Consider the following 23,894-nt stretch of genomic DNA (forward strand, 5'->3'; position numbering starts at 1 on the left):
TGCGATAATTTGGTTTTCTTCACAAAGTTGGTCAAATTCGGGGGTCAAATGACTCCCATGACCATCGAGGACCAGTAGGCAATATTTCCCCACTCTTGGCCCAATATTTGGGATAAAAAGATGTTTCAACCACCATAAACCAATTGTATTAGTAGTCCAGCCATTTTCACTCATAGTGAGACGTGCTCCTTCTTGATTTAAAAGAAGATAAGGGCGTAGATGCTCTGGAAACTTTTTTCCCTTGAAAATGAAGAGTGGAGGCATAATACTTCCAGAAGCTCGAATACACTCGATTATGGTTACCCACTCGCGATTTCCGGCTTGTAAAAGAGCTCTTTTCCCGTGGTATTCTGCAGAAGTGATAATCTTTTGTGTTGCGCCGATACCCATAGCAAAACCACTCTCATCAAAGTTAAAGATATCGTCCGAGACAATACCCCACTTTTCAATTTTTTTTTGCACCAAATCAAACCATGGTTTAATGATTCTAGGGTCTTCTGAAAGGGCTCTCTGATAGTCGTATTTGCGAGAGAATCGAGTAGAGAGATTTGGGCGTCGTTTGATAAATTCAGCAGGCCAATGATTACCCACAGTAGAGGGCGTAGTTTTTCGGGCATAAAGTAGCAGATTAGCCATATCTCGCAACATAGGCAAAGTAAGAGCTGCCCCTCTAGAATCCATATCCAGTAGCCATTTTTCAATCGATCCTTCCTCAATTTCGGTGAAAATAAAGCGATTGTGTCGCTTTTCAGTAGCAGATTCACGCCCATTAATCCGTGCCTTCAAAGTTGAGACAGGGATATCAAAGGATCGTGCAGCAGCCGCAGCAGAGGGATATTTACCATCTTTTATAGCTTTTATAGCTAATAAAAGACGACCCTCCTGCTCTATTAGCTTTTTTTTCTTATCGGAGCGCTCAGGGGGCATTCTTGTTATGGTTGAAGAAGACGTATTAATATGGAAGTGGATTTTTGGTGGGGTCGCTCGCTCAACCGGGTCGCCCGCGCAACCGGACTTCACGTTATGGAGAATCATAAAATTAGGTAATCTGCCTTGTCATGCTAGCCTTAGTCAGGATCCGCACATAAGAACCATGGTTCGAGGGCGGGTAATAATGCAGACAATTACACGATCGAGTACGGACCCTATTGGTCGATAAAATACGTCCGTTTACGTGAGCCGACAAAAACAGATTGTCATGTGACTTTGCTTAGGTAACATGATCAGACAGCACCTGGGCAGGCAAATAAGATCACCAAACCTTTAAACAAAGGTATAACTAATTGTTTTCCAAGTACGAGACAATTCATGATTCCACTATCTCAATAATGCGGACAATAATACAGAGCTCACGGGCTACGTAATCGAGTATCCAATGTGAGTCCGGAAGCATCCCAAGAGTCCTAAATATTCACAGGTGTCAGAATCATAGTGGGGAGATCACATGACTCTGTTTGCTTTCATAGATCGCATAGTAGATCTACCTCCTTAGCTCTCTCTTCTCTCTCCCTTCACGCATCTCATAACCTGCTTTTGGCATATTGCTCTGCTTATTAGTAGTCTGTATACCTCATAACAGGCCTTGGTCAGAGTCATTTTCCCAAGATTTCATTAGCGAAAAGACCCGAAGATCAACTATGCGTATCGTTATCTCCATAACATTTTGAAATTTTGATCACAGATTTGTGGGGCTTCTAAATTATCTGTTATTGAGATGCTGAAGTCGTCTAAAAAGTGCAACTGTAGATGGAATATTGAACGCAAATGCTATTGCCACCTCTTAAATATTAAAACCTATGAACGAAATTCGTCCTGACGCGTGTCCCATAATGAAGTTGCTATGCTTCGTAGCTGAGCAAATGGGCCGATATTCAGGAGGAAGCCACAAGATCTCTTTATCACCAAGAATCACCCACCGATCATCCGATATCAATGCCCCTCCAATTCCGGAAAGTGAATTGGAGACGTGATTTTCGCGCCAGAGCTGCAGATTGAGGGATCCTAGATTGGTGTTCAAAAACAAGCCGTCTTCGGAAAATTCTAAGTTGGTGACCGCTCCTCCGACCTTGAACTCTTGTTGCAGAATCCCTGTATCACAATTCCAGAGTCGCACAGACTTGTCTCTCGACCCAATCGCTAGGAAATGTCCGTCAGGGGAGAACGCTACAGCACTAACCCAACTTGAGAAGATGTCGAGAGTCTGCTGTAGGGCTCCTTTTGAGAGGTCCCAGAGCCGGACCGTGGTATCTCTCGAGCCGGACGCAAGGAGTCGGCTATCGGGGGAAAATGATACCGAGTCAATCCCATTTACATGCCCGTTGAGGATTTGGAGTAGCTCGCCTGTGGGTATACTCCAGAGCTTGATAGTTTTATCCACAGAACCGGAAGCTAGGAGCTGATTATCATGGGAGAACGCCACAGACCTAACGTGGTCTAAATGGCCTGTAAGAATACGCTCTAGTGTACCAGTAGCAGTATTCCAAAGCCGTATTGTCGTATCATGAGAGCCAGATGCTAGAAGTCGTCCATTAGGCGAGAATGCTACAGATCTCACTAAATCGAGATGGCCATCGAGAGTCTGCTGCAGAGCTCCTGTAGAGAAATCCCAGAGCCGGACTGTCTTATCTCTCGAGCCGGACGCCACAAGTCGGTTATCAGGGGAGACTGCTAGCGCCTCAACCCCGTCTGAGTGGCCTTCAAGATTCTGTTGCAGAGCGTCCCCGGTAGGATTCCAAAGTCTAGCTGTCATATCATACGATCCTGATGCCAATACTTGACCGTCGGGGGAGAATGCCACCGAGTAAACACCGTTAGAATGGCCCTCTATGGTTTGGAGTAGCGCGCCTGTGGCTATATTCCAGAGCTTGATGGTCTTATCCACCGAACCAGACGCTATAATTTGGCCATCTGGTGAGAATGCCACTGACCAGACAAAATCTGAGTGACCCTCGAAAGTCTGTTGTAGAGCGCCTGTGTCACGATTCCAGAGTCGGACTGTCTTGTCCCTTGAGCCAGACGCTAAGAATCGGCCGTCTGGTGAGAAAGACACTGACCAAACAAAATCTGAATGACCCTCGAGAGTCTGTTGAGGAACATCTGTATCAAGATTGAGATCCCATAGACGGACTGTCTTATCTCTTGAGCCAGATGCTAGGAGTTGGCTATCAGGAGAGAATTCCACTGATTCAATCCCGCCTGAGTGACCTTCGAGAGTCCGTTGTAGAACACATGTATGAGGATCAAGATCCCAGAGATAGACTATCTTATCTCCTGAGCCAGACGCCAGAAGGCGGCTATCAGGAGAAAATGCCACCGATAAAACAGACCCTGAAATATTCTCCAGAGTCTGGAGTAGTACACCTGTGGCTATATTCCAGAGCCGGATAGTCTTGTCTCTTGAGCCAGACGCTAGCAGTTGGCCATTCGGTGAGATGGCCACCGACTCAATACCGCCTGAATGGCCTTCTAAAAGTTGCTCCAAAGCACCTGTGGAGGTATTCCAAAGCCTGGTCGTCATATCATATGAGCCAGATGCTAAATATCGGCCATCAGGAGAGAATACCACAGACTTAACTAGACCTGTATGTCCCTCGAGTGTCTGTAATTCTGTACTCCAGGTTTCTTCAACATTTGGCAACCTCACTATCCAATTGGGGAGTTCGCCTTCGAATTGCCTCCGGATCATTGCCTGTGTGGGTGCAAATACAAGCCCTGAGTTGTAAATTTGGAGGGGCGCAATATCAACGATCTGTTTGTTTTTGAGGACAAACCGCTTTGCATCAAGTAAGAACTCGGTTACTCCACAATGCGCTTGTTTCTACAATTACCTATCAGCATAGATCATCAAATAGGTATTAACCCAGACCCACAACTATTAGTGCCTGCAACACATCTATTATTCCCACAACCTCCGACGCAAGACCTAGGACACTCATTACTTCCATCCAGTGCAAGAAGTGCTTTTTTAGAAATAGGAAGGCATCATGCATCATTAACTCTTGCTCTTTGCTTTGCACGAGATGCTGCACCCAAAAGCGACAGGAGTACTGTAACTCTGATGGAAGACAGTGGGAAACCGTCTTGCGATTAATCTTCATGCGTTTGGTGCCATCACTAGGTAGTCCACATATATTTCGTTTTAGATTATCACAAACAGAGAGGCATTGTGAAGTCAATTTTTGATGGATCTCTTTCTCATCCAACCATAGTGGAGTTTTGTCACGTGTTTCCGGATCGAGGAGGAATTCTCGAAATGATAGATGGAAAAGCCGCACAGGCATAGACTCATCTTTGGGTATATGAATCACCGAGTGAAGAGAGTTTAGTCTCGTATTTATTAACTTTTCAGAGAGACCAGTGAGTATTGAAAGCGAACGAACAGACAGCGGACTCTCAAGCATCACGAGAGTACCGACTACTTCTCGGAATTCTTTGAGCAATTGCTTTCCCCGATATTGGTTTTGGTCTTTCAGAAGTCGATCAAGCACCGGAAGATATGTTCTGTCCAGCTGAGATCCGTCATTTCGGTGAGTGAGGATGTCAGTAAGACGCTCCACAGGATCCCACTGAGGATCTTCAAGGATACGACACACTGTAGAGGCGAAAATAAACAGAGGAACGGATAGTGACACAAGAGCATGGAGATCGGTGTCATTGGGCCAACTCAAGGGTAAAGATCGATCTATTCGAATCACTGAAAGCCGGTGTTTCAAGAACTGAGTTATATCACGCTTTATCAACTCCTTAGGGATTTCGTGAAGAACCACATCCTGGTAATCAAGATGAGACATCCTTGAAAACTCGATGCGGATTGGCAATTCAGGCCTGCTCGTCAAGAATATTCGTAGACGAACAGTGCTTGCCTTCTGGAAATAAGGCAGTAATTGGGTTATGACTCGTATATCATTATCATTTTCGCATTCGTCTAAAGCGTCAATCACTATAATTGCGGTAGGAGGTTTCTGATCAAACAACCTAAGCTGTTGCAGCGGTTGAAGGAGCAACTTGTCGAACTGATCTGTCAGTGATCTTGATGCAATGTCAGGGTCATCATGGAGAGCCTTCCGCACACCAACAATCAGCTCAGGAAACATAAGCGCTAGCTGCCTTGTAAGTGTTGAGAGGAGCTTTGAGGCATTCCCTCGATCACCCTCACGGCGCTTGAAGAAAAAGCTTGCTCCTAGGTGCTTCGTCTCCTTGAACGAGTGCGCCACAGTCCTACATATTGTGGATTTCCCCACCCCGGCCATTCCACTTAACCAGAAGAGGCACTTTCCCCGAGGGGACAGAGCCCATTCTTTTATCTGTTGAAGGAGCTCGGTTCTCGTCCCTGGAAGACACCTATCTTCATGTTGATCTAGGTATGAGTTATACTCGGCTCCACGCACAAAGGGAAGCTCGTCAAGAACTTTCATTTTATTAAAATGCTCAACGTGTTGGGTAATTCCTCTGATCAGCCTTCTGGGTGTGTCTTAGTCCAATACACTCTCGAAAGTTGATGGAACGTTGCAAAACTTACGTCTGATCTACTTGCAGTGATAAGATGAAGGAGGATTTGTGTCTCTCAAGATTTTGAACAGCGGCCTCCAATTCTGTTCGTTTCAGGGGCCACTTCAATGCGCGGAAACCCACTTTCCTCATCAGTTTCTTTCCTGTTCCTGGATCGATTTTCGCCTCCAAGGTTTGAAGGTCGGAGAGGCAATCGGTCATATTGCTGGCTAACCGCGAGGACGTAGGTAGGGTGTTGTCGTCATTACTTTGAAGAAATAACTGCAAGTCTTGAAGAATCCCTTCTAGACCTGTAATCGCCCGTTGTAAAGTGATAATCTCGTCCCGTGCATCTTTCACCTCCTGAATGTAGCCTCCGCAAATCTTCACGAGGCTTCCTGTCAGTTGAATGACCGCGATAACGCTCGCAGCCGAGGAAAGTCCATCCATTTGGAAGAACCACTATTATAAGCGCCACGTAGGTAGCATCATACAGAGATCGCAGAGCGGGTTTTGGAGTTCGCTTTGTCGTTCGGTGATTCTCTGGCCAGATAAGGGCGTCTGGGTACAAGAGCAGCCTTTGGAGGAGGGGTACGGAGGTTTTAGGTGTACTGAATTTACAAGCGAATACATGCCTGAAATTACTATGCAATCTACGTACGAAGTAATACACGCGCAATTTACAGGGGTATTCCGGAATTACTCCTAATATAGACTAGTGTGGCTTGGCCTAAGGTCAAGAAAGTTTTAGCGAGCGCAGCAATGTAGGGTAAAGTAGTATATTGGTGGGAGACGGATTGAGGAAAGAGAGAGAGAGAGAAGCTCTCGAGATCTATCAGACTATGTGCGCTGGAGCCTGATATCTTAGGCACTTAGGGAGCTACCTAATAAGAAAGTCAATTAAAAGATGTCAGTGGTTGCACCAGTATCGGGACGCACTAAACCTTATTCTATTCGAAGGGATTTTCTTTCTGGAAATCTAGATAAATGAATAAGCCTAACGAAAGTTTAGAATAAAACGCTGGGTATATCATTGAAAATTTTCTTCTCCCTCGAGTGTAGATTCCTTGATAATATAAGATCGTTACCCTATTACCGGGCCACCTCTAGTATGTAACTAGTCTAATCTAATCGATTTCGAAGTCTGTCTATTCTCTAGTATAGTATAAAGCCAATCTAAATTATTATTTTTCTGAAACTAAGATGATTATGGTGTTTGTCCTTTGAAAATGATTAAGGGACGAATTATTTTTCTAAGAGCAGACATTATCTCTATAATTAAGACCTATTCTCGATTTTCTAGTAATTTCACATAAGTTTTTTCTCTTTCTAGCTTTTCCAGGGACTTAGGAATTCGTATAGACACTAAAAGTAATTCTATGTTTATCTATATTCCAAATATTCCCCGGTATAATATCATATTGACTCTTGATGTTCTTAAATTTATAGAACTCTTTAATTAGTTCAGGTTATGTATCCTGGATTTAAGATGCATTAATTTGTCTTCCAATATAAGAACTAATACTTAGGTTGTGTTGGATAAATTTTGGGAGCTAGGCTTTAATAAGTGGCTGATGATCTCCTCCGGACAGAAGAACGCTGGTTGCTGTTTCTCGTGTACGTATATATAAGGGTGGAAATCCTTAGGCGTCCTGCTCAATTATCTATTTAGTTAGGGATTCCTCTTAGTCTAGTGATAATCGCTGTTGTTGTGTGTGGCTAGCACGTCGATTTTGGATACCTTCTCGTCTTTGTTGTAATGTGGTTCGTGGGATACCTACGTAGCCGCAGTAGTCCGTAGGGAGGTGTCTTGGAGGGTATGATTTATTATTTCTTCGTTAATAGGTATATTGGTTGGGTGGTTAGGTAGGAAAGGGGGAAAAGAAGAGGTGGAGAGACGCGACCGCGTAGCCCATTTCGAGGCTTAGCCCGGTAATAGGGTAATGATCTTATAATAGAGCTGGTATAAGTCTTTATTCATTTATATTCACAGTTAGGGCCTCATCAGCCAGGGTGTCGTTATCATCTCATAGAGCTGAACTCCGACCGAGATAAGATAGCACGTATCTGTTTTACAACAGAGCTGCCTTTTACGCAACCGCCACCGCTATGTAGCGGCTCGGAATTTGGATAGAGCAGCAGCCAAACGGTGGAGAATGTGGAATATTGTGCGGACGATGTCGGGAATCTACTAAAGGATAAATCCAGCGCTCAATTCTAATACTTAGAGGTTACTCAGATTCTACCTTGAGAAGAACTTATTTAGAAAACCCTTTACCAATTTAATTAATACGGCTTGTTTGTTTGTTTGTCTGTCTAACGCCGGGGGGAGTTAGACTTTGTCCCACTCCAGAGCCTCCTATGGGGTGGTATGTGGGCACGCTACGCTAAGGGATTATGTACATAATATGCTGACTAACATAGATAGCTAGACCTAGCTATGGCAGCTGCCCCTCGGGGCACCCTTTTGCGGAGCACCCTGCCTCCTACCTGCGAAGCATAAATGTCCAAAAAAAAATTCAACAGCTGCGCTTGAATAGCAGGCGATCGCGGTAACCACTGCGCCATTGCGTCAATCGACGCAACCAGGATTCGAACCTGGGCACCCGAAGGAAATCGCTATGCTTAAACCCTTACGCTAAACTGCTGATAGTTTAATTAGTAACTAATACGGTAGGAAACAGGGTAGGGGATATGGTAAGGTACTGAGTGGGATACTTTGTAGGAGACTAGGTAGGTACATGCTATAATTTGAGGTAACTACTTTAGGTCTAGGAACATTCGTTATTTTATGCGCCGCGCGAAAATGCACGGTGGAATGCTTTTAGTTGATGCACAATGGTGATATGAATATGATCTCCGCCTGGGCATAATGGGCATAATATTCCTGCGCGTGAGGAGAGCCAATCACGGCTCGCTGATTGGACATTGCTGACACCCCTCATGTTTAAATTGAACATGTGTGCACATTGTATTCGTAGTGTGCTAGACCAATCGCTTGCAACGGGAAACTCTGGCTCGGGTGGACATGCCCAAGTAGGTGCTTGGAAGCGTGTCGGAAGTTTACCCTATCTTGACTTTATCATGACTGGCATATAAAGGTTGTTGAATTCTTGTGATTTCAAAACTTCCATATCTTTCTCTTATTTTTGTTGGCTGAATCCAGGGCAAAATCAAGCAATATGGGTCGAACATTGATGTACCCTAAGGGTGTTTCTAATACGGTGAATCGGTATAAGCATCGTGGTGCGTGAACTAAAAGGCTACCATTGCCAGTATCTAATGCTTTGTTAGCAACATACGACCTGGGTGCGATCCACTCCATCATCAATACATCCCAAGTGCTCCATGTGTCATTCAACCCGGGCCCAGAAGATCCATTTCCCACCATCCTCCCCATGATCGGGCAAATGGGATCATTCGACTATCCATCAGCAGCTATTGACGAGCCACTTGAATGTTATCTACACGGCTACGTGAGCTCGCGCATCATGAATTTAGCTCGCAATTCCGATACCGGACAGGGTCTCCCTATCTGTATTGCGACGAGTCGAGTCGATGGATTAGTGCTATCTCTTACTCCCAACTCTCATAATTATAACTACCGCTCTGCAGTACTGCATGGATATGCAACACTGGTCACGTCGGAAGAGGAGAAGCTTTGGGCCATGAAACTAATTACCAACTCAGTTGTCGCGGATCGCTGGGATAATTCGCGGGTGCCGCCCGACCGAGCGGAAATGTCGTCTACTGTCATTCTTAAAGTCAGGGTTGTTAGTGGCAGTGGCAAGATTCGGGACGGTGGAGTGACTGATCTACGCAAGGATACGGAAAATGGTGATGTTACCAATCGCATTTGGACGGGTATGGTTCCTGTTTGGGAGACGTTTGGAGAGCCCGTTCCAAGCGATGGAAATATGGTTTCTGAAGTGCCTGAGCACATTACTTCGTTCATTGCGAGTAAGAATGCTCAAAATCGTGCCTATGCTGAGGGCGCTGTCCATGTTGAGTTGCCTCCGGAAGAAAAGAATTGATTCATTTTAGTTTTTCAATATTCAAATGCCGTGGGCTGAATTGTTAATATCCAAGACTCCATGATTTATGTGTAACTACATTGACCTATTCCAAGTTAAAAACCGAAAACATCGGGACTGGACTTTTACAAGTTGTTACGCCAAACGCCACTTGAGAGGGTCCTCCGCTTCTTTTACCACTGAGAAGTATGTCAAGAGTAAGCCACTCCAGTTCCAAGTGATCGGCCACATTCCAATATTTTTACAGTTTATCATGTGGGTTTTCGTGTCGCTGTACACCCTCCCATGAATCAGCTGATACTAGGGCAAACATCGGAATTTAGATGAGTTCCCGGCTTCCAGCGTGCCACATATTCGTGCAGGCGAGGAGATGGTCTTTGGATTTGATTGTAAACTTGTAATCAGCTTCAGCTGAGGTTTTGTTAAATCAAGTTTGCCATCTGGTGAGCCTCCGGTATGTGAAAACTTACATGACTGGCTTAAAATAATTCACCAATCAACATTTGAAGCCCGGTAAGGAGATATTACCGTGAATGAGCGAATGTAATAACTACGTATCGGCATAGGTATCCCTGGAGGTAACCCGTAGTTGTGCCTTGAGTAAAAATATCAGGTGAAAACTACGCATCTGATCAAGCCAAGATTCAAATACTTTATGTGAAGTAGAGTTGTTACCGACAAGGATCGACCTGGTGGTTGCACCAAGTCATCCGTGTCCCACACGTTGATCAAGTCCACTTTCAAGCAGAATGCCGATTGTTGGGAGCGGATTGACCTGTCTGAGCCATATTTGAAATACAAGGGTTCATTTCTAAGACTTCTCATCAGAACTCCTGGAATCGGCCTCTTTGGATCACATTGGATACGTTCAACGGCTGCAGAAGCCATTCGCTTTGCCCCGGATTCTTCGGTGCCGTTGAGTTTCGTGTCACACGCTGTTCCCAGGATCCCCGTTCGTTATACTGTAGAAAATCAAGTGCACAGAAGGCTAAATGTATATCAGAGGTAGCTTCGGGATATGTAGCTTTTTAATATAAATTCCAAGATGTCCCTCTATTAAGGTTTCTACCACCGCTATCAAAAATCCAAAGCTTTTTATCGAGAACTTCGCAATGGCTATGAAACTTATGTTCCTCTCCCTTCCCCTGTCTGTCTTTGCAGGGGTGGTTGCGACCATTATGGATGAGTTGGCCGAAATGAGGATGTCGGATTTGCCCAATAACATGCCGCGCATGTTTGAAAGTGAAAGATATGGCAGATGGAGTATCCAAAAGGAGGTCCCTATGGACGGCAAGTGCCAGATGCTTAAACCCACGGATGCTCTGTAGGTCGGCCGAGATTCTGTCTCGCACTTCGCTAACCCTTTCAGATACCACAATGTCGGATCCATGTATATCCCATGTGAGTCTGACACCATGTCAGGCAAGAAGGCCGTGTGCACTATGTTCAGGCATGTGATATCCACATCTGTATTAGTACACACTAACAGAAATAGTGATTCAAACTGCCAGGATATGATGGTGATTTTCGATCGCTCGCACTACCGAATGTTTGACCGTCCCCATGAGGAAAGTACAATGACCTCCTACATCGGCGGAATGGTCGAGAGTGTGAAGTGCGAGATGGTCGACGCCTCGACCGAAGTTTCGAATAGCAACGGACACGCCTCCAGCATGCACATGTCCCAATGTGTCGGCGATAAGTGCAACTCCAACCATGAATGCCACTTCAACGTCGGAGGTCATCTCTTCTGCTCTGAGAAAATGGGTATGACCTGTCAGAAAGCCCGCTTCACAGACATTGGCAAGAAGTGCACTGAAGACCATGAATGCCGCGAGGGATACTGCTCTGAAATAGATGGTGATATGAAGTGTATGCCGAAGCGGGTACTCAATGCTTTATGTTCCTCTTCTGCGGAGTGTATGGCAGGCACGATGTGCTGTGAGATATCTGGAGAGGCACGATGCAGTCGGGACATCTGTTCTGGTCAAGGTAACCAGGATGTCAATATATGCTTCAACATTGGAAGGGATTGTACCGCGCAAGACATGTGTTGCAGTGCAAACTGTATGTTCGATCCGATGCTCATGATTGGACAATGCATGTAAGGTGGACCCAAATATACAGATGTCGAAGAGAGCAGGGTGAATGGAGAATTAGAGGGATCGTCGCGAGGGTATCATAATGTGGATCAGGCATGGTGAACTTGTTTGGCAGGCAAATAATGCAAATGATGAAGGAGAAATTTGAATTCGTCGAGATTATTTCTTAAATAGCGTTATCATGTCCAAACATCTTGAAAGTGTCCAAAAAATCTTCAAAATGAATCAAATTTAGCATATGCTGTCGGTTATTAGTTAGTCTCTTGACCTAACTCATACTATTGCGTACGCAGGTGCTAGCTGTGTCAGACGCGCAGGAGTTGGTTTCTGTTGGCTCGGAACTGAAGACCTGGATTGCTTCCGTGATTTTCTCGACAACAGTAGCAAATCGCTGCATAATCGGGTATTTTTCCGTAATTTGTGGATAGTCCACTCCAGCACTGCCATAAATGTATGTTCTGACTATGTTGAAATGTTAAGAAACACACGACGCCAGTATGATGACAAGTAACAGGTCGAATAAATTTACAGCGCCGCTAAGGATATTCAGCAACTGATACAACTTCGATCAATTCATTGGCCGCTAAGCGGTTACCCTCCTGCATAGGTTGTGACTCATTGAGCTTCTGCTTCGCAGTTTGTCCGACACGCACCCACAGGTTTTGCAGCGTGCCATTATAGATCGAAACCAGTTGGAATCTCGGATCACCGGAAGCTTACATGGGCCAAGGTGGAAGAAGTTCTGGCATGCCTGCTTTTCATCGCCAGTTGCTCGAGGGAAGGGTCAAGCACCCAAACTCAACAAGTGAAAAAGGCTCGATGCAGCGCTGAGGGTGGAGACAAGTGTAAGGACGGATACATCCGAATTTACGAGCCCAATTTTAGTCGCAGTAGCAAGGGACCTAGAACAGGGCTTGTGGCTAGCAATCTGGGTATACCGAATGAGAGGTAACAAGGGTAGGTCTGAAACGTGCACTCGTCGCATTTTGTTTCGAGCCATGGCCGCATTTCGATGCTGTAAACTGATTTAAAAAACATTGACAATCAGCAAAAGAGCTCTTTTTGGAGGACATAAATTCAAAGATTTTTGAGAAATGCATTTCAGAGAGAAGATTATAGTCGTCAAAGCCTTACACATTCGTAGATGGTATGGCATTTCCGACTAAGGATGAAATATTTCGTCATGCTAGAGGAGAGGAAGGCAAGGAAAAAGACTTGAGAGACTCACAATATCAGATGACCACAGGACATCGCCATGATGAGATGCCCTTTCACCGTTCCACGATACATTGTTTCCCACCTAGGATGCTCGTTTCTGGTCCACTCAGTCATCGTAGGAAATGATCCTTCGCCCGGGATATGCAGTGTGCTTGGGTTGTTGAGGTCTTTTTACTGATGGTGACTGGCGGTCCTCCTCGTAGCTAAGGTCGATGTCGTGCTCAGCTGGTCTTTTGGACATTTTCGGAGCAGAGCAATTCTGTTCCTTCTTGTTTGTCTTGTCCTCGTTGTCATTTTTGAATGTAGTACCCGTTTTGGTTGATGTTGTCTCCACAACGGTGGTACCATCCTTTTCTGATAGCTCTTGACGAGCTTCGTACTCGGCATTATCTTGTTCAAGTTGTCTTGCACGGAGTAACGCGTGGATCTCACTGTGTCTGAAGATGCGGATCTGTTCATCAGTCAGGGTCCTTTTCACCCCGTCGGGGTAGTAGCCCAGGTCTTCATCGTCTTCATCGTCGCCATTGTCGCCATCGTCGCCATATTCAGGTTCGGTTGTCGGCTCGATGAGTGTTTCTTGTCCCGGGAAGTGCTGCGCTTGGAAAGCTTGGAGATCTTCCTGTAACAGGATACATCTGTTAGTATCAAGCTCAGGGGTATGAATGGGGGGCGAATATCGGAAAAGGGGTGCCATCTTACCAGGGTGACTGTTGGAATCTGCATCGTGGGTTTCTGCGAGGATTGCAAAGGAGAGGTTTTAGCGCGACGCGGGCGCGACTGGAAGTTACGTAACGCAGCGCTGCAGCTCACCAAACAAAATGTGTACTTCATCAAAATGTTTAGATTCATTCTAGTTTTATAGTATTTTATGATGGCGTGATCTGTAAATGGAATTCAGATTAGATTGATTTCATTTGTCCATTGGTAGAGGTATGCTCGCGACACTATTCCCAATCTTGACCTTGACGCCATCAAACTGAATCTTAAGATGCTGTAGTGGTTTGAGATCAGTCGCTGAAACACGGTCCTTATCTTCCTGGCTGGGTTCATTCAGTGTCCATGCAAGGGAAATGTGAAAACAATCGGAGAAATCTTGGGTGAGTGGAGTATTTCGCGATGCATAGAGAGGGGGCTGGTTGAAACGATCCAGAACACTATTAGAAAGGTGCAATAGACTATTCAGACTGTCTTGTTCTGGCTTTGCAACATGGAGCACAAGAAAACAGCGTGTTCGCTCGTAGTTGGAAACCCATTTTAGGCCATCGGGCGTCAAGACAAATCTAAAGCAATTAGTTATCTGGTCGGCATACAGGAAGGCTTAGACTTACGGAGATATTTGAGATTCCTCGATTTTCTTTTGTAGCGATTCTTCAAACGATCTGCGTTGTTCGGTGCGAAGAACCACTGGTCGCGATAGACTGATGTGGAGTGGCAGCTGAGCGCCTAGGTCGCTATGCAGTAAACTTTGAATCTTTGGATGTGAGCTTGAGGCATTTGGTATCAGATCGTCAAGAAGTAACAGCTCCTCCTTCGATGGGTACCCTGAGAAGGATTAGTGACTAGCCATCAAAATGGAAAAGGCACCTACACTCAAGGTACAGGTGAGTGGGCCAGTTGCCTTCAACATGAGGAATCACCCGTTTTCGACCCCCATGCAGACTCGGATCATCTTGAGTGCTGACGCGTGTAGTTGAGGCATATAGATCATGGAATGCCGCTGGAAGTGGAGGTATAGTCGATGTCTTGCCCGAGGTGGCTTGTTTGAGACAGGACCTCTTGGCTGGCGGAGTCTGAACGTCTGACTCGTCTGGTTCGGACTCAGAATCCGAGTATTGGACCAAAGGCATTTCCAATTTAAAATGATTGACTGGATGTTATGTTGAGGTCAAAGTTGGCTATTTCTCTTGACGTGTACACAGCCAAGAGGGGAATATATATGATAGTATAATGACTGAAAGGATCATATAGAATATAATGTGATATTGTGATGGTTATAGACAATGAAGAGATTGTCGACGAGGATAAGCCTCGTGTGTGGACTTTGTTAATCTAGACGGCTTCTATCGACGCCTGAAGGATCAGGCCGTCAAACACAGCCCCACAGATACAGTATGATTGGCCACTTTGTCCTTTTTAGGAATGAACTCGGAACTTCATAAATATCGTAGATATCTTGCTATCATAAACTTGTGCTACTTTTTTGGTATGCTCCTGAAACCGCCACGTTTGGCTCAGAAACGTAGATATGGGCGTACTTGCTGGTCATTCTCGGTGTATCCTTGTTCTTTCAAGACGACAGCCCGCTCCTCCAGCCAAGTTTTGTATGGCGCTTTCGGAATAGTTTCAAGCCAATCCTGCCACATTTGGTGCCCACATTCTTCCCAGAATTCAAGTTGTCTCATAAAACCCGGGTTTGGATTGATGTGTTGTTTGACTTCCACGTATTTCATTATGTCGTCTCGGGGAAGGCGGAATTTGCGCATGAGATAGGCGACAACCATTGTGGCCGAGCGTGATTTTCCATAACGGCAATGGATTAGGATCCCCTCTGGAGCACAAGGCGGTGCATAATTCGTTTTCTGTTTGTCATCGACAGGTAAGGAGGTCAATGAGGTAAGGGTGGCGGGCGCCATTCGGTCGATAGCGTAACAGATTTTCCGCATATGAACAAGGAGGTCCTGTGTTGGCGAGTCTGCACATTCAAACCAAACGTGTCTGTCTTTTGAGACCCCTCCTTCTCTTGTAACTGTGTCCCACGATCGGCTCCAACGATGAGTCAGAGAGACATTTGCGTTGATCCCATTCTTTCGAAGCATCTCTGGGTCGCGTGCGGCCCCAGCAGTTCCAAGGTAGAGACCAGGGACAATGAGGGTCATGCGAGATTTGAGCTCCATATTCACCTTTGATCTCCATTCTTGTCAGTTCCTGCCGTGTTTTCACTGAATCTGGCCGTCGTGCTTACCTGGTTCTTGAGAACCTCAAGATTTGTAGTTGTCAGGAGTCGGATATCAGATACTCGAGAGGGATTTTGAGTACACCGTGCGAGAAAGGCTGTATGGTTGACTATTCAAAATATGTAGATCAGTGAGGTGGGAGTAAAATAAAAAAAGAAGAGATAGAAGTAAGCAGCGATTGAAGACACCTGACAGCCTGTGTTTTAACAGTACGCGTAAGATTCTTTGTTGGTTGTAGATATCGGTGATGTTTTGTGCACTCAATCTTCCCATCGTTGCCATCTCCCAGGTTTTCAGCTTATGTACAACCCCCGCGTTTAAATCTATCACAGGTCTTAAGCGAACATATATGTTTGTACTTCTAGAGACAGGCCTAGTTTTCGCATCAGGTAAGCTATCACGATCGTTACCGAGCGTGATCGCCCATACCAGGAGTGGAACAATACCGCCCTGGGAATTCATAATGTCATATGCAAACTGTTTGACCTTGTAAGCAGTCAAGAAAGCAAGCATATTGAGTGCCATGCTTGCGATGAATCGTAGATCTCCTCCAGATTTCCAAAGATGTCTTCTGTCGGCAAATTTGTAGTAAAATTTGCACAATTGAACCATTCATGGCGATTTTGTGGCACGCATTCGCGCTATTGACATAGCGGGGATTCCATGGCGTTGCAGCATTTCTGGTGTACAGGCCGCCTTGGTATTCCCAACAAATACCTGGTACAATCATCGTCATTCGGGCTGTGGTTGCCATATCGCGCAGCTCACTATCATGGATTCGGGGAATAATTTGCAGCTCAACGGGATTCTTACTCGACCGTTGAACACCCGCCTGCATTTGAGCAATCGTTTCAAGCAAGTCGGCATCCAACCCTGAACAATAATCAGAACCCTACCCACCATCGATTCAATTGTTCCAATGAGAGATCTCATATTGAAAGATGTATCCTGGAGTGCGTTGCAGCACGCTATAAGGTCTGCCTTTGTTGTTGTTTGTAAAGAATCCCTCTTCTGCTGTGTCTCTAATATTATAGAGGGTGAAATTAACATCCTAGTTCAGATTATACTGAGCCTTCTACGGATGCTTGATTGAATTCAACCTTCTTTGACAATCTTAGATGTGTTAATGAAATGACTCTCTCAGCTTGATAGATTACTCAAATCTCAAACCACGGATAACGGTACATCTCCGCACCGCCTAGCATACTTTCGGGGACTTCAAGCTTCTAGATTAATGCGGTCATTGCGAAAAATATATTGAGAGATGCACCCGAGGCCTTTTTAAGTGCAACCCTGGAATTGAAGGACGTGATATTTCGGTCAGCGCAGCGCAGATTTAGCGCATTTCAGACTAGCCCACAATAGAGCAAGACCATGCCCCGGACAAGTAAACAACCACAGCTCCACAGAAAGTCTAGTTCACTGACGAATTTGAGTATTGCGAGAAATCACTCGAGTTCGCCGAACTCCAGGGCATTCATAGCGGCGAAAATCTGGCAATTGCAGTGGAAAATTATGCTTATCGAGTTGGGTCTCGAGGACAAGCTTATTTGCATTACAGGCGACAACGCCAGTAACAATGAGGCCATGGCCTCGGAGTTATACTTTTCTCTTTTCGACCGACCTAGGGTGGAGGAAGCGATACCAGCACCACTCTATCGAGGGCTCGACAGCTACATCCGCTGCTTGGCTCATGTCCTCAATCTGATTGTGAAAGACATTGGGCCGGTACGGCCGGAGACAATTCAACAAGCACAAGCTGTCTGTAACCGTTTGATCACTGATCACTCAGCTATAGGGAGGTTACGGATCCTCGCTCTTTGTATTAATCGAAGTCTTCAGCGCCGACAGAAAAGGAGGGAAAGTTGCAGACTCAACAATCCCCCAGACAGATTCATTGAATACAAAATTACGATACACTTCGCATGGTCGACGATGGCTTGAAGTCAAGGCAACAAGTCAAAAAGTTCCTGAACCTTTAGGAGGAACACCCGCCATTCACTCTCAAAGATTGGTCACGAATGGGACAGATTCACACAGTACCTCACAAGTTCAACGAGCTTACCCTGTTCATTTCGAAACGTAATCCACAAATCAGCCTAGCAGTCCTAATTTCCTATGAGCTACACGAATTGCTTGATGACGTGAGGGAGGGCAATGATGACTTCGCAAAACTTGATCGAAATATCATAGCTGCAGTGAAAGAAGGGATGAAGAAATATGAAAAGTACTATTTCATTATGGACGACTGCGATACCTACTCCACTGCCCTCGTCTTGGATCCCCGAGTCAAAAGTGAAATGGTCTTACGGGAACTTCAAGATGGCAATGCAGGGACAGTGATTCTGGAAATGATCCGCACCAATCTCCATCAGGTATACGCGACTAGCAACCTGGAGCACTATGCCGCTGCATCACAGTCGTCTTCCCCGAAGCATAGTGATGTGGAGTCTAGAATGCTGAAGGAGTTGCAGGCGCGAGATCCACCGCTCTCAGATATTGATAAGTACTTCGATACCCCTCCGATCAGTTTCGCAGACACCACCGGCCAGAACTGGCTCTGGAGTTGGTGGAAGATGTACAAGGGCGAGTATCCGCGGATGGCAGTAGCAGCCAGGGACTACCTAGCGATTCCGGCTTCTGAAGTTGCTGTTGAGAGTGTGTTTAGCACAGCGAGGAATGTGCTAGGCATCCGGAGATATTCTTTGAAAGGGGATACCATAAAAATGCTGATGTTAATTCGCAACGGTTATAAGTGGTAGCGATCAAGGGTCGGGGTTGGTAGACGAATCTCATCGCGATGCCCCGGTTATACATTCATAAATTGTCAAATAGAACTGCTGTGCGATCAAAGCACTCTCGCTCTCTAGGAGATTTAAAGGAAAAATGCGCCGCAGAGGTAGGACGCTGAACGGAGGTCGCGACCCATTGGTACGAATAGGGACATACGCCCGGCGAATACCATAATTTGGAGTTATACCGGTAGTCGCTATAGGAAGATGGGAAGCAAGTGGACGTACTAATGCCACTGTCAAGTTGGTCAGCCCACTGGCTGCCCTCTCAATTTGTCGACTTGTAAGCTGCCTCGGCAGTGCAATCGCCATTGGGAATAAAGAAAGTGCTTCAAGGGATGACAGATGTCTGTGTAAAAGAGACTCCAATATCTGTGACAGACCTCGTGTTTCAGCAAATTATGGCAGTGAAGAGGGGCCTAAAAGGATTAAAACCAAATAGAACCAGGCAAGACTGTGTGGGCCCAGAATTCATCTTTTTAAAGAAATCTGCAGTTCGGCATGGATGTCTACAAAGAGATACGATATCTACGGGAAGTCGTTCTACTCGACTGTGCTCAGCGATCTCGGTCAGACCTCTGGCACCACCTAGCCCAACCTGCTCACAGAAGCGTACAAAGATCTCTTACAGAATTACACCTCAGCTTTCGAAAACATGCCGAATCGATGCAACGCTGCAAACGGACCTGCTACATCTAGCTTCGATGACGAGTCCCGATCCATACAGTTCGGCGAACTGCAGGTTATGAATTCAACCATTGTGCAGCAGTATCAGTGTCAGATACCGAAGTAGAGGTCAACAGGTGCCCTGGTAGTGCTGATTCTTAGTTCGAATCTGAGGTTCCTTCAAACTGTTTGGGTGTGTTTTAATTTGGTTGCCACATGGAGGTTGACGAAGAATGATGAGGCAGCTATATTCTGTGAAGACGCTGCAAGGGAGAAAGAGATGAAAGTACATGAGCATGAGCATGTACATGGAGATCAAGGTGGGAATAGTTACCAATTGTTAGGTATAGGGGTGCATACTCCTGATGGAGGGGGGGAAGATGCGATATCTCAGGATGGAAGAAAGCCTCTACTTCAGACAGCCATTGGGAGAGACTTTGCATCTCCACACAGGTCAAGTTAGGCTAGCTTAAGAGGACCATCAGTTGGAATTTCAACTGATCCCAAGCTATCACGAGCATGGGAACTGTAGTGCCTCAGGCATCCAAGGGTTTTCCACTTCATGGCCGATCTGCCTCATTTAGACCTCCGCACCGGCCCAAAAAGCCTAAGGCCCAACCCGCAAATGGGCGGGAAGTGTATCTTATTGTCGCTCTTTGACACGAGCAGACAGCCAACGTCGGATCGTATCTGCGGAGTGTAAAATTGGATGGCTTGAGGCCGACTGCACCTGTGAAATGAGGCGACGGAAGGCTGGATTATTGACGGGTTGGAACGGAAGCCGGTTAGTGGTGATGAACTGCAAGTTCAATGTTCCCCTTGACGAATGGGTTATTAGTCTAATTGATCCCAGTCATATCAGTTCAATTGCAAAGGTTGCTCTGAAACTACATTTCTCCCAACCAAAGATTATGCATTCTTGAGACTGCAGGTTCCCGAGAGATGTAACATTATTCAATAGAAACGCTAACTAAATTCTTCTTCATAGGTTCCACTTCGGCTTTACCTCGGCTGATTCTCCAATGATCAGGCGCCAAGCTACAGAATAATGTGGGGTATGGAGTAACCCCACATTCTGCAATGCGATCGGGGTGTTGATCTACCGACAGCGTAGAAGATCAAGGCTTGCCATACCACCTCATTCTCCGCATATCGGGCTGAAATACACCGAGATGAGAAGGAGATCATCAATTTCTATTCTGGAATGGCGGCATCATAGCTTATGTTGGGCATTAAGCAGTATAAAAGGAACATGGAATCCACAAACTGATCCGGCAATCAAGTTCACACACCATTCCTATAGCTTCTTCGATGCTTTGGTTTTATATTTTACTCCCAGTAGTAGCCGCAACGAGCGTGCCATACGAGGAATACATTTTAGCTCCGAGTTCACGAGATTTGACTGCATTATCAGTCTACCAAGTCAATGGGTCTGTGACAAATGCAAAGTCCCTCACTCAGTCTTCAGGTGGAACTGCCAGCTTCAATGGCGCTTCTTCTGTGACCTTAGATTTTGGTAAGAACGTTGCAGGTCTTGTATCGCTAGATGTTAGCTCCTCTTCGTCGTCGTCGGCATTCTTATCCGTCACCTTCTCCGAGTCAAGCCTTTGGATTAGCAGCGAATATAGCGATGCAACGGGTAACTCCGGCTATGATGCCCCTTTGTGGTTTAATGTGGGTAAAGGGGCGGGAACATACACCCCAGAGACCAAATTCCAGCGAGGCGCCTTCCGGTATCTGACAGTTGCGAGCAACACAAGTGCTACTGTGGTGCTCGACGCTCTCCACGTCAACCTCACATCCGCACCAAATCAGAACCTCCGAGAGTATACGGGCTGGTTCCACTCCGACGATGAGCTGATTAATAAGCTCTGGTATGCCGGTGCATATACGAACCAGCTGTGTACTATTGACCCGACGGCGGGGGACGCTATCACATCGCAGACTTATGATATAGTTCTGCCGGAGATGAATTTTTGGTATAACAACTATACCATTACCAATGGTACCAGCACCATTACCGATGGAGCGAAGCGCGATCGACTGGTTTGGCCAGGAGATATGGCCATCTCACTTGAAAGTATTGCTGTCAGCACGGGTGATCTATACAGTGTCCAAATGGGGTTGGAGTCGTTGTTCGCATTACAGAAGGCTGATGGTCAACTCCCTTATGCTGGTACTCCCTTTGATGAGATTGGTATCGTGAGCTACACCTATCACCTGCATAATCTCATCGGAATGTCTTTCTTGTATCGGTTCTCGGGAGACACGGCGTGGGCACTGAGCTACTGGGATCAATATGTTCTGGGAATAGAGTGGGCACTAGACGCAGTTGACACCACCGGCCTAGCCAACATAACCTGGTCTGCCGACTGGCTGCGCTTTGGAATGGGAGGACATGTAAGTTCAAGTCCCCTTCTACTATTCAGTATTACTAACAACACCAGAATATTGAGGCCAACTCAATCCTTTACTTCGTGCTGAACGATGCTCAAGATCTTGCAAAAGAGCTGAACAAAACATCGGTTATCTCCCACTGGGAAAGCACCGCAGCCAACATCAAAGAAGCCGCCAACAAGCTTCTCTGGGACTTCTCAGCAGGAATGTATCGAGACAACGAAACAACCACCCTCCATCCCCAAGACGGAAATACCTGGGCCATCAAAGCCAACCTCACTCAATCAACTGCGCAACGCAAAACAATCTCGGCCGCTCTTCAAGCCCGTTGGGGCCCCTACGGTGCTCCAGCCCCCGAAGCCGGCGCAACAATCTCCCCATTCATCGGCGGCTTTGAGCTCCAAGCACACTATATTGCCAGGCAACCCAACTCAGCACTCGACCTCCTCCGTCTACAATGGGGCTACATGCTTCTTGACTCCAAGATGACCCAGTCCACTTTTATCGAGGGCTACTCCACCGATGGGTCCATCCATTACGCGCCTTACCAAGACGATGCGCGTATTTCACATGCTCATGGCTGGTCTACTGGCCCAACGTATGCACTCACAGCCTACGCAGCCGGGATCCAGCTTGCTGGGCCCGCGGGTAAATCCTGGGTCATAGCGCCTCAGCCTGGTAATCTGACCACCATTGATGCGGGGTTATCTACCGCTCGTGGAGTCTTCTCCGTCGCTCTCCGACGTTCCGGTGATGGGTATAGTCACTTTTCATTCAGTACTCCGTCTTCTACTAGTGGGATCGTTCAACTTCCGGGTGTCAAAGGAACATTGATTTCCAAGACTGGGCAGCGAGTGAGGCTTGTGGATGGTACTGCAAGTGTTTCGGGTGGAAACTGGAAATTGCAAAGCTCGTGAGAGGCTGCATATATAAGTCAATATCCTCAATATTATTGGAGTAGAATAATAGTTCTAGAATCATCAAGTGACGTTTAATCTGAATCATGTAAGACAGTGAAACCAATCAATCAACGATTGGGATCCAACAGCCTCACTCCGGCAGTATTAATTACGGTGGGCGATAGGGATCAGTCCACAAAACTCTTGAAACCACATTACAAATAGTAGAAAATCATGAATACCAAGCTAGGATGACACTACCCTTACAACATGCACCTACAGATGCACCATTCGGCGGTCGCTATACTACCTAACTATCCAGCTCATGAGCATAGTAAGTTATAAGTGGTACAGTAAGAAGGTAGAATATCGAGTGGACTGTAGAGACCTCTAGTATGTGTATATATGGTGGATATAATCAAAACTAGGCGATAGAAATATTGAATACTACTTATCTAGTATGCTGTCCGGAGTATAATAAACAGAATTGGTGAGGGCGGTGAGGTTAAATTATATGACCCCAAGGGTTCTGTCAGACTGATCGCTATTGCCCACCTTAATTTATAGGCGGTGTACTTCAATGTATCCCCTTAACATTCTTAGTTTTCCATTCTTAGTTGATCGTAATTTGGAATCTGTCTGGACCAACATCATCAGACTGGTCGTCAAGTTTCATATTTGATCATTGATTGGTCTCTTTCAGTGTGGAGTATGGTGCATGTCCCCAATTTACCTTTTTGACTATGAAATCGCGGTGAGCAGATCGTCCACGGGTGGCTTGAATGCTTGGTGGACTATTCAATGACTACAACTTCGGTATGGGCCATGCCACCATGGCATTCACCAACTGGATGAGACATGGAGATGAAAAAGATAAAGTCAGAACCATCTCTAAGCCAACTGAACTTGGAACTCCGATATCTTGGGCACATACAAGGGTCAACCCGACCCGTGTAACGAAATCGACAAGGCGGAGCCGCAGCTTTGTCAAATGACAACGCACAAGGCGTCTAGCAGGTTGACGGACATATAGGAGCCAACGCAGTCATATTCGTGGGAGCTCATGATTGGCTTTTCACTTTCTTAAGACTCATTGTGATTCCTCGTTTTCACCTGCACGGTGATGGACCCCGGCCAGACTAAAACCCTCCGTCTCACCCACTGTCTTTCTTTCACTACCTTGTCTCGCTTTCTCACTTGTATGCAAGCTGTGTTGAAAGTGATTCATTCCCTTTGTTTCATCCTCACCACGTTCAACTTGTCCTCAACTTCATGGTGTGATAAAATCACGTCCCCCGCCCAAACCCAAACACCCGCCCTAGCTCCACTAGTCTCCGCAATCCAT

General features: G+C 46.0%; 7 protein-coding genes across 7 annotated transcripts; 4 read left to right on the plus strand and 3 right to left on the minus strand.

Moving 5' to 3' along the window:
• Nucleotides 1-1,780: 1,780 nt before the first annotated feature.
• N7520_004846 (WD40 repeat domain-containing protein) lies at nucleotides 1,781-5,937 on the minus strand (the record flags this gene model as incomplete). Its single annotated transcript, XM_057138780.1, has 3 exons — nucleotides 1,781-3,817; nucleotides 3,870-5,460; nucleotides 5,519-5,937. The coding sequence occupies 3 exons, from the start codon at nucleotides 5,935-5,937 to the stop codon at nucleotides 1,781-1,783; spliced, it is 4,047 nt and encodes a 1,348-aa protein (XP_056996987.1).
• Nucleotides 5,938-8,669: 2,732 nt separating this feature from the next.
• N7520_004847 (pyridoxamine 5'-phosphate oxidase family protein) lies at nucleotides 8,670-9,521 on the plus strand (the record flags this gene model as incomplete). The annotated part of the gene is made up of 2 exons (XM_057138781.1): nucleotides 8,670-8,733; nucleotides 8,782-9,521. 2 exons carry the CDS (start codon nucleotides 8,670-8,672, stop codon nucleotides 9,519-9,521), a joined length of 804 nt encoding a protein of 267 aa, XP_056996988.1.
• Nucleotides 9,522-10,633: 1,112 nt separating this feature from the next.
• Nucleotides 10,634-11,629, plus strand: N7520_004848 (uncharacterized protein; the record flags this gene model as incomplete). Its single annotated transcript, XM_057138782.1, has 2 exons — nucleotides 10,634-10,845; nucleotides 11,011-11,629. The coding sequence occupies 2 exons, from the start codon at nucleotides 10,634-10,636 to the stop codon at nucleotides 11,627-11,629; spliced, it is 831 nt and encodes a 276-aa protein (XP_056996989.1).
• Nucleotides 11,630-12,947: 1,318 nt separating this feature from the next.
• On the minus strand, nucleotides 12,948-14,688 carry N7520_004849 (uncharacterized protein; the record flags this gene model as incomplete). The annotated part of the gene is made up of 5 exons (XM_057138783.1): nucleotides 12,948-13,460; nucleotides 13,541-13,722; nucleotides 13,787-14,121; nucleotides 14,170-14,383; nucleotides 14,430-14,688. The coding sequence occupies 5 exons, from the start codon at nucleotides 14,686-14,688 to the stop codon at nucleotides 12,948-12,950; spliced, it is 1,503 nt and encodes a 500-aa protein (XP_056996990.1).
• Nucleotides 14,689-15,072: 384 nt separating this feature from the next.
• Nucleotides 15,073-15,735, minus strand: N7520_004850 (dual specificity protein phosphatase family protein; the record flags this gene model as incomplete). Its single annotated transcript, XM_057138784.1, has 1 exon — nucleotides 15,073-15,735. The coding sequence occupies one exon, from the start codon at nucleotides 15,733-15,735 to the stop codon at nucleotides 15,073-15,075; it is 663 nt and encodes a 220-aa protein (XP_056996991.1).
• Nucleotides 15,736-17,816: 2,081 nt separating this feature from the next.
• On the plus strand, nucleotides 17,817-18,557 carry N7520_004851 (hAT family dimerization domain-containing protein; the record flags this gene model as incomplete). Its single annotated transcript, XM_057138785.1, has 1 exon — nucleotides 17,817-18,557. One exon carries the CDS (start codon nucleotides 17,817-17,819, stop codon nucleotides 18,555-18,557), a length of 741 nt encoding a protein of 246 aa, XP_056996992.1.
• A 2,007-nt stretch (nucleotides 18,558-20,564) lies between these two features.
• Nucleotides 20,565-22,567, plus strand: N7520_004852 (uncharacterized protein; the record flags this gene model as incomplete). The annotated part of the gene is made up of 2 exons (XM_057138786.1): nucleotides 20,565-21,653; nucleotides 21,701-22,567. 2 exons carry the CDS (start codon nucleotides 20,565-20,567, stop codon nucleotides 22,565-22,567), a joined length of 1,956 nt encoding a protein of 651 aa, XP_056996993.1.
• Between the last annotated feature and the right edge of the window lie 1,327 nt (nucleotides 22,568-23,894).

This window comes from Penicillium odoratum (assembly GCF_028828045.1).
Source record: "Penicillium odoratum strain IBT 22623 chromosome Unknown utg000004l_segment0_segment0, whole genome shotgun sequence".
NCBI lineage: Eukaryota > Fungi > Ascomycota > Eurotiomycetes > Eurotiales > Aspergillaceae > Penicillium > Penicillium odoratum.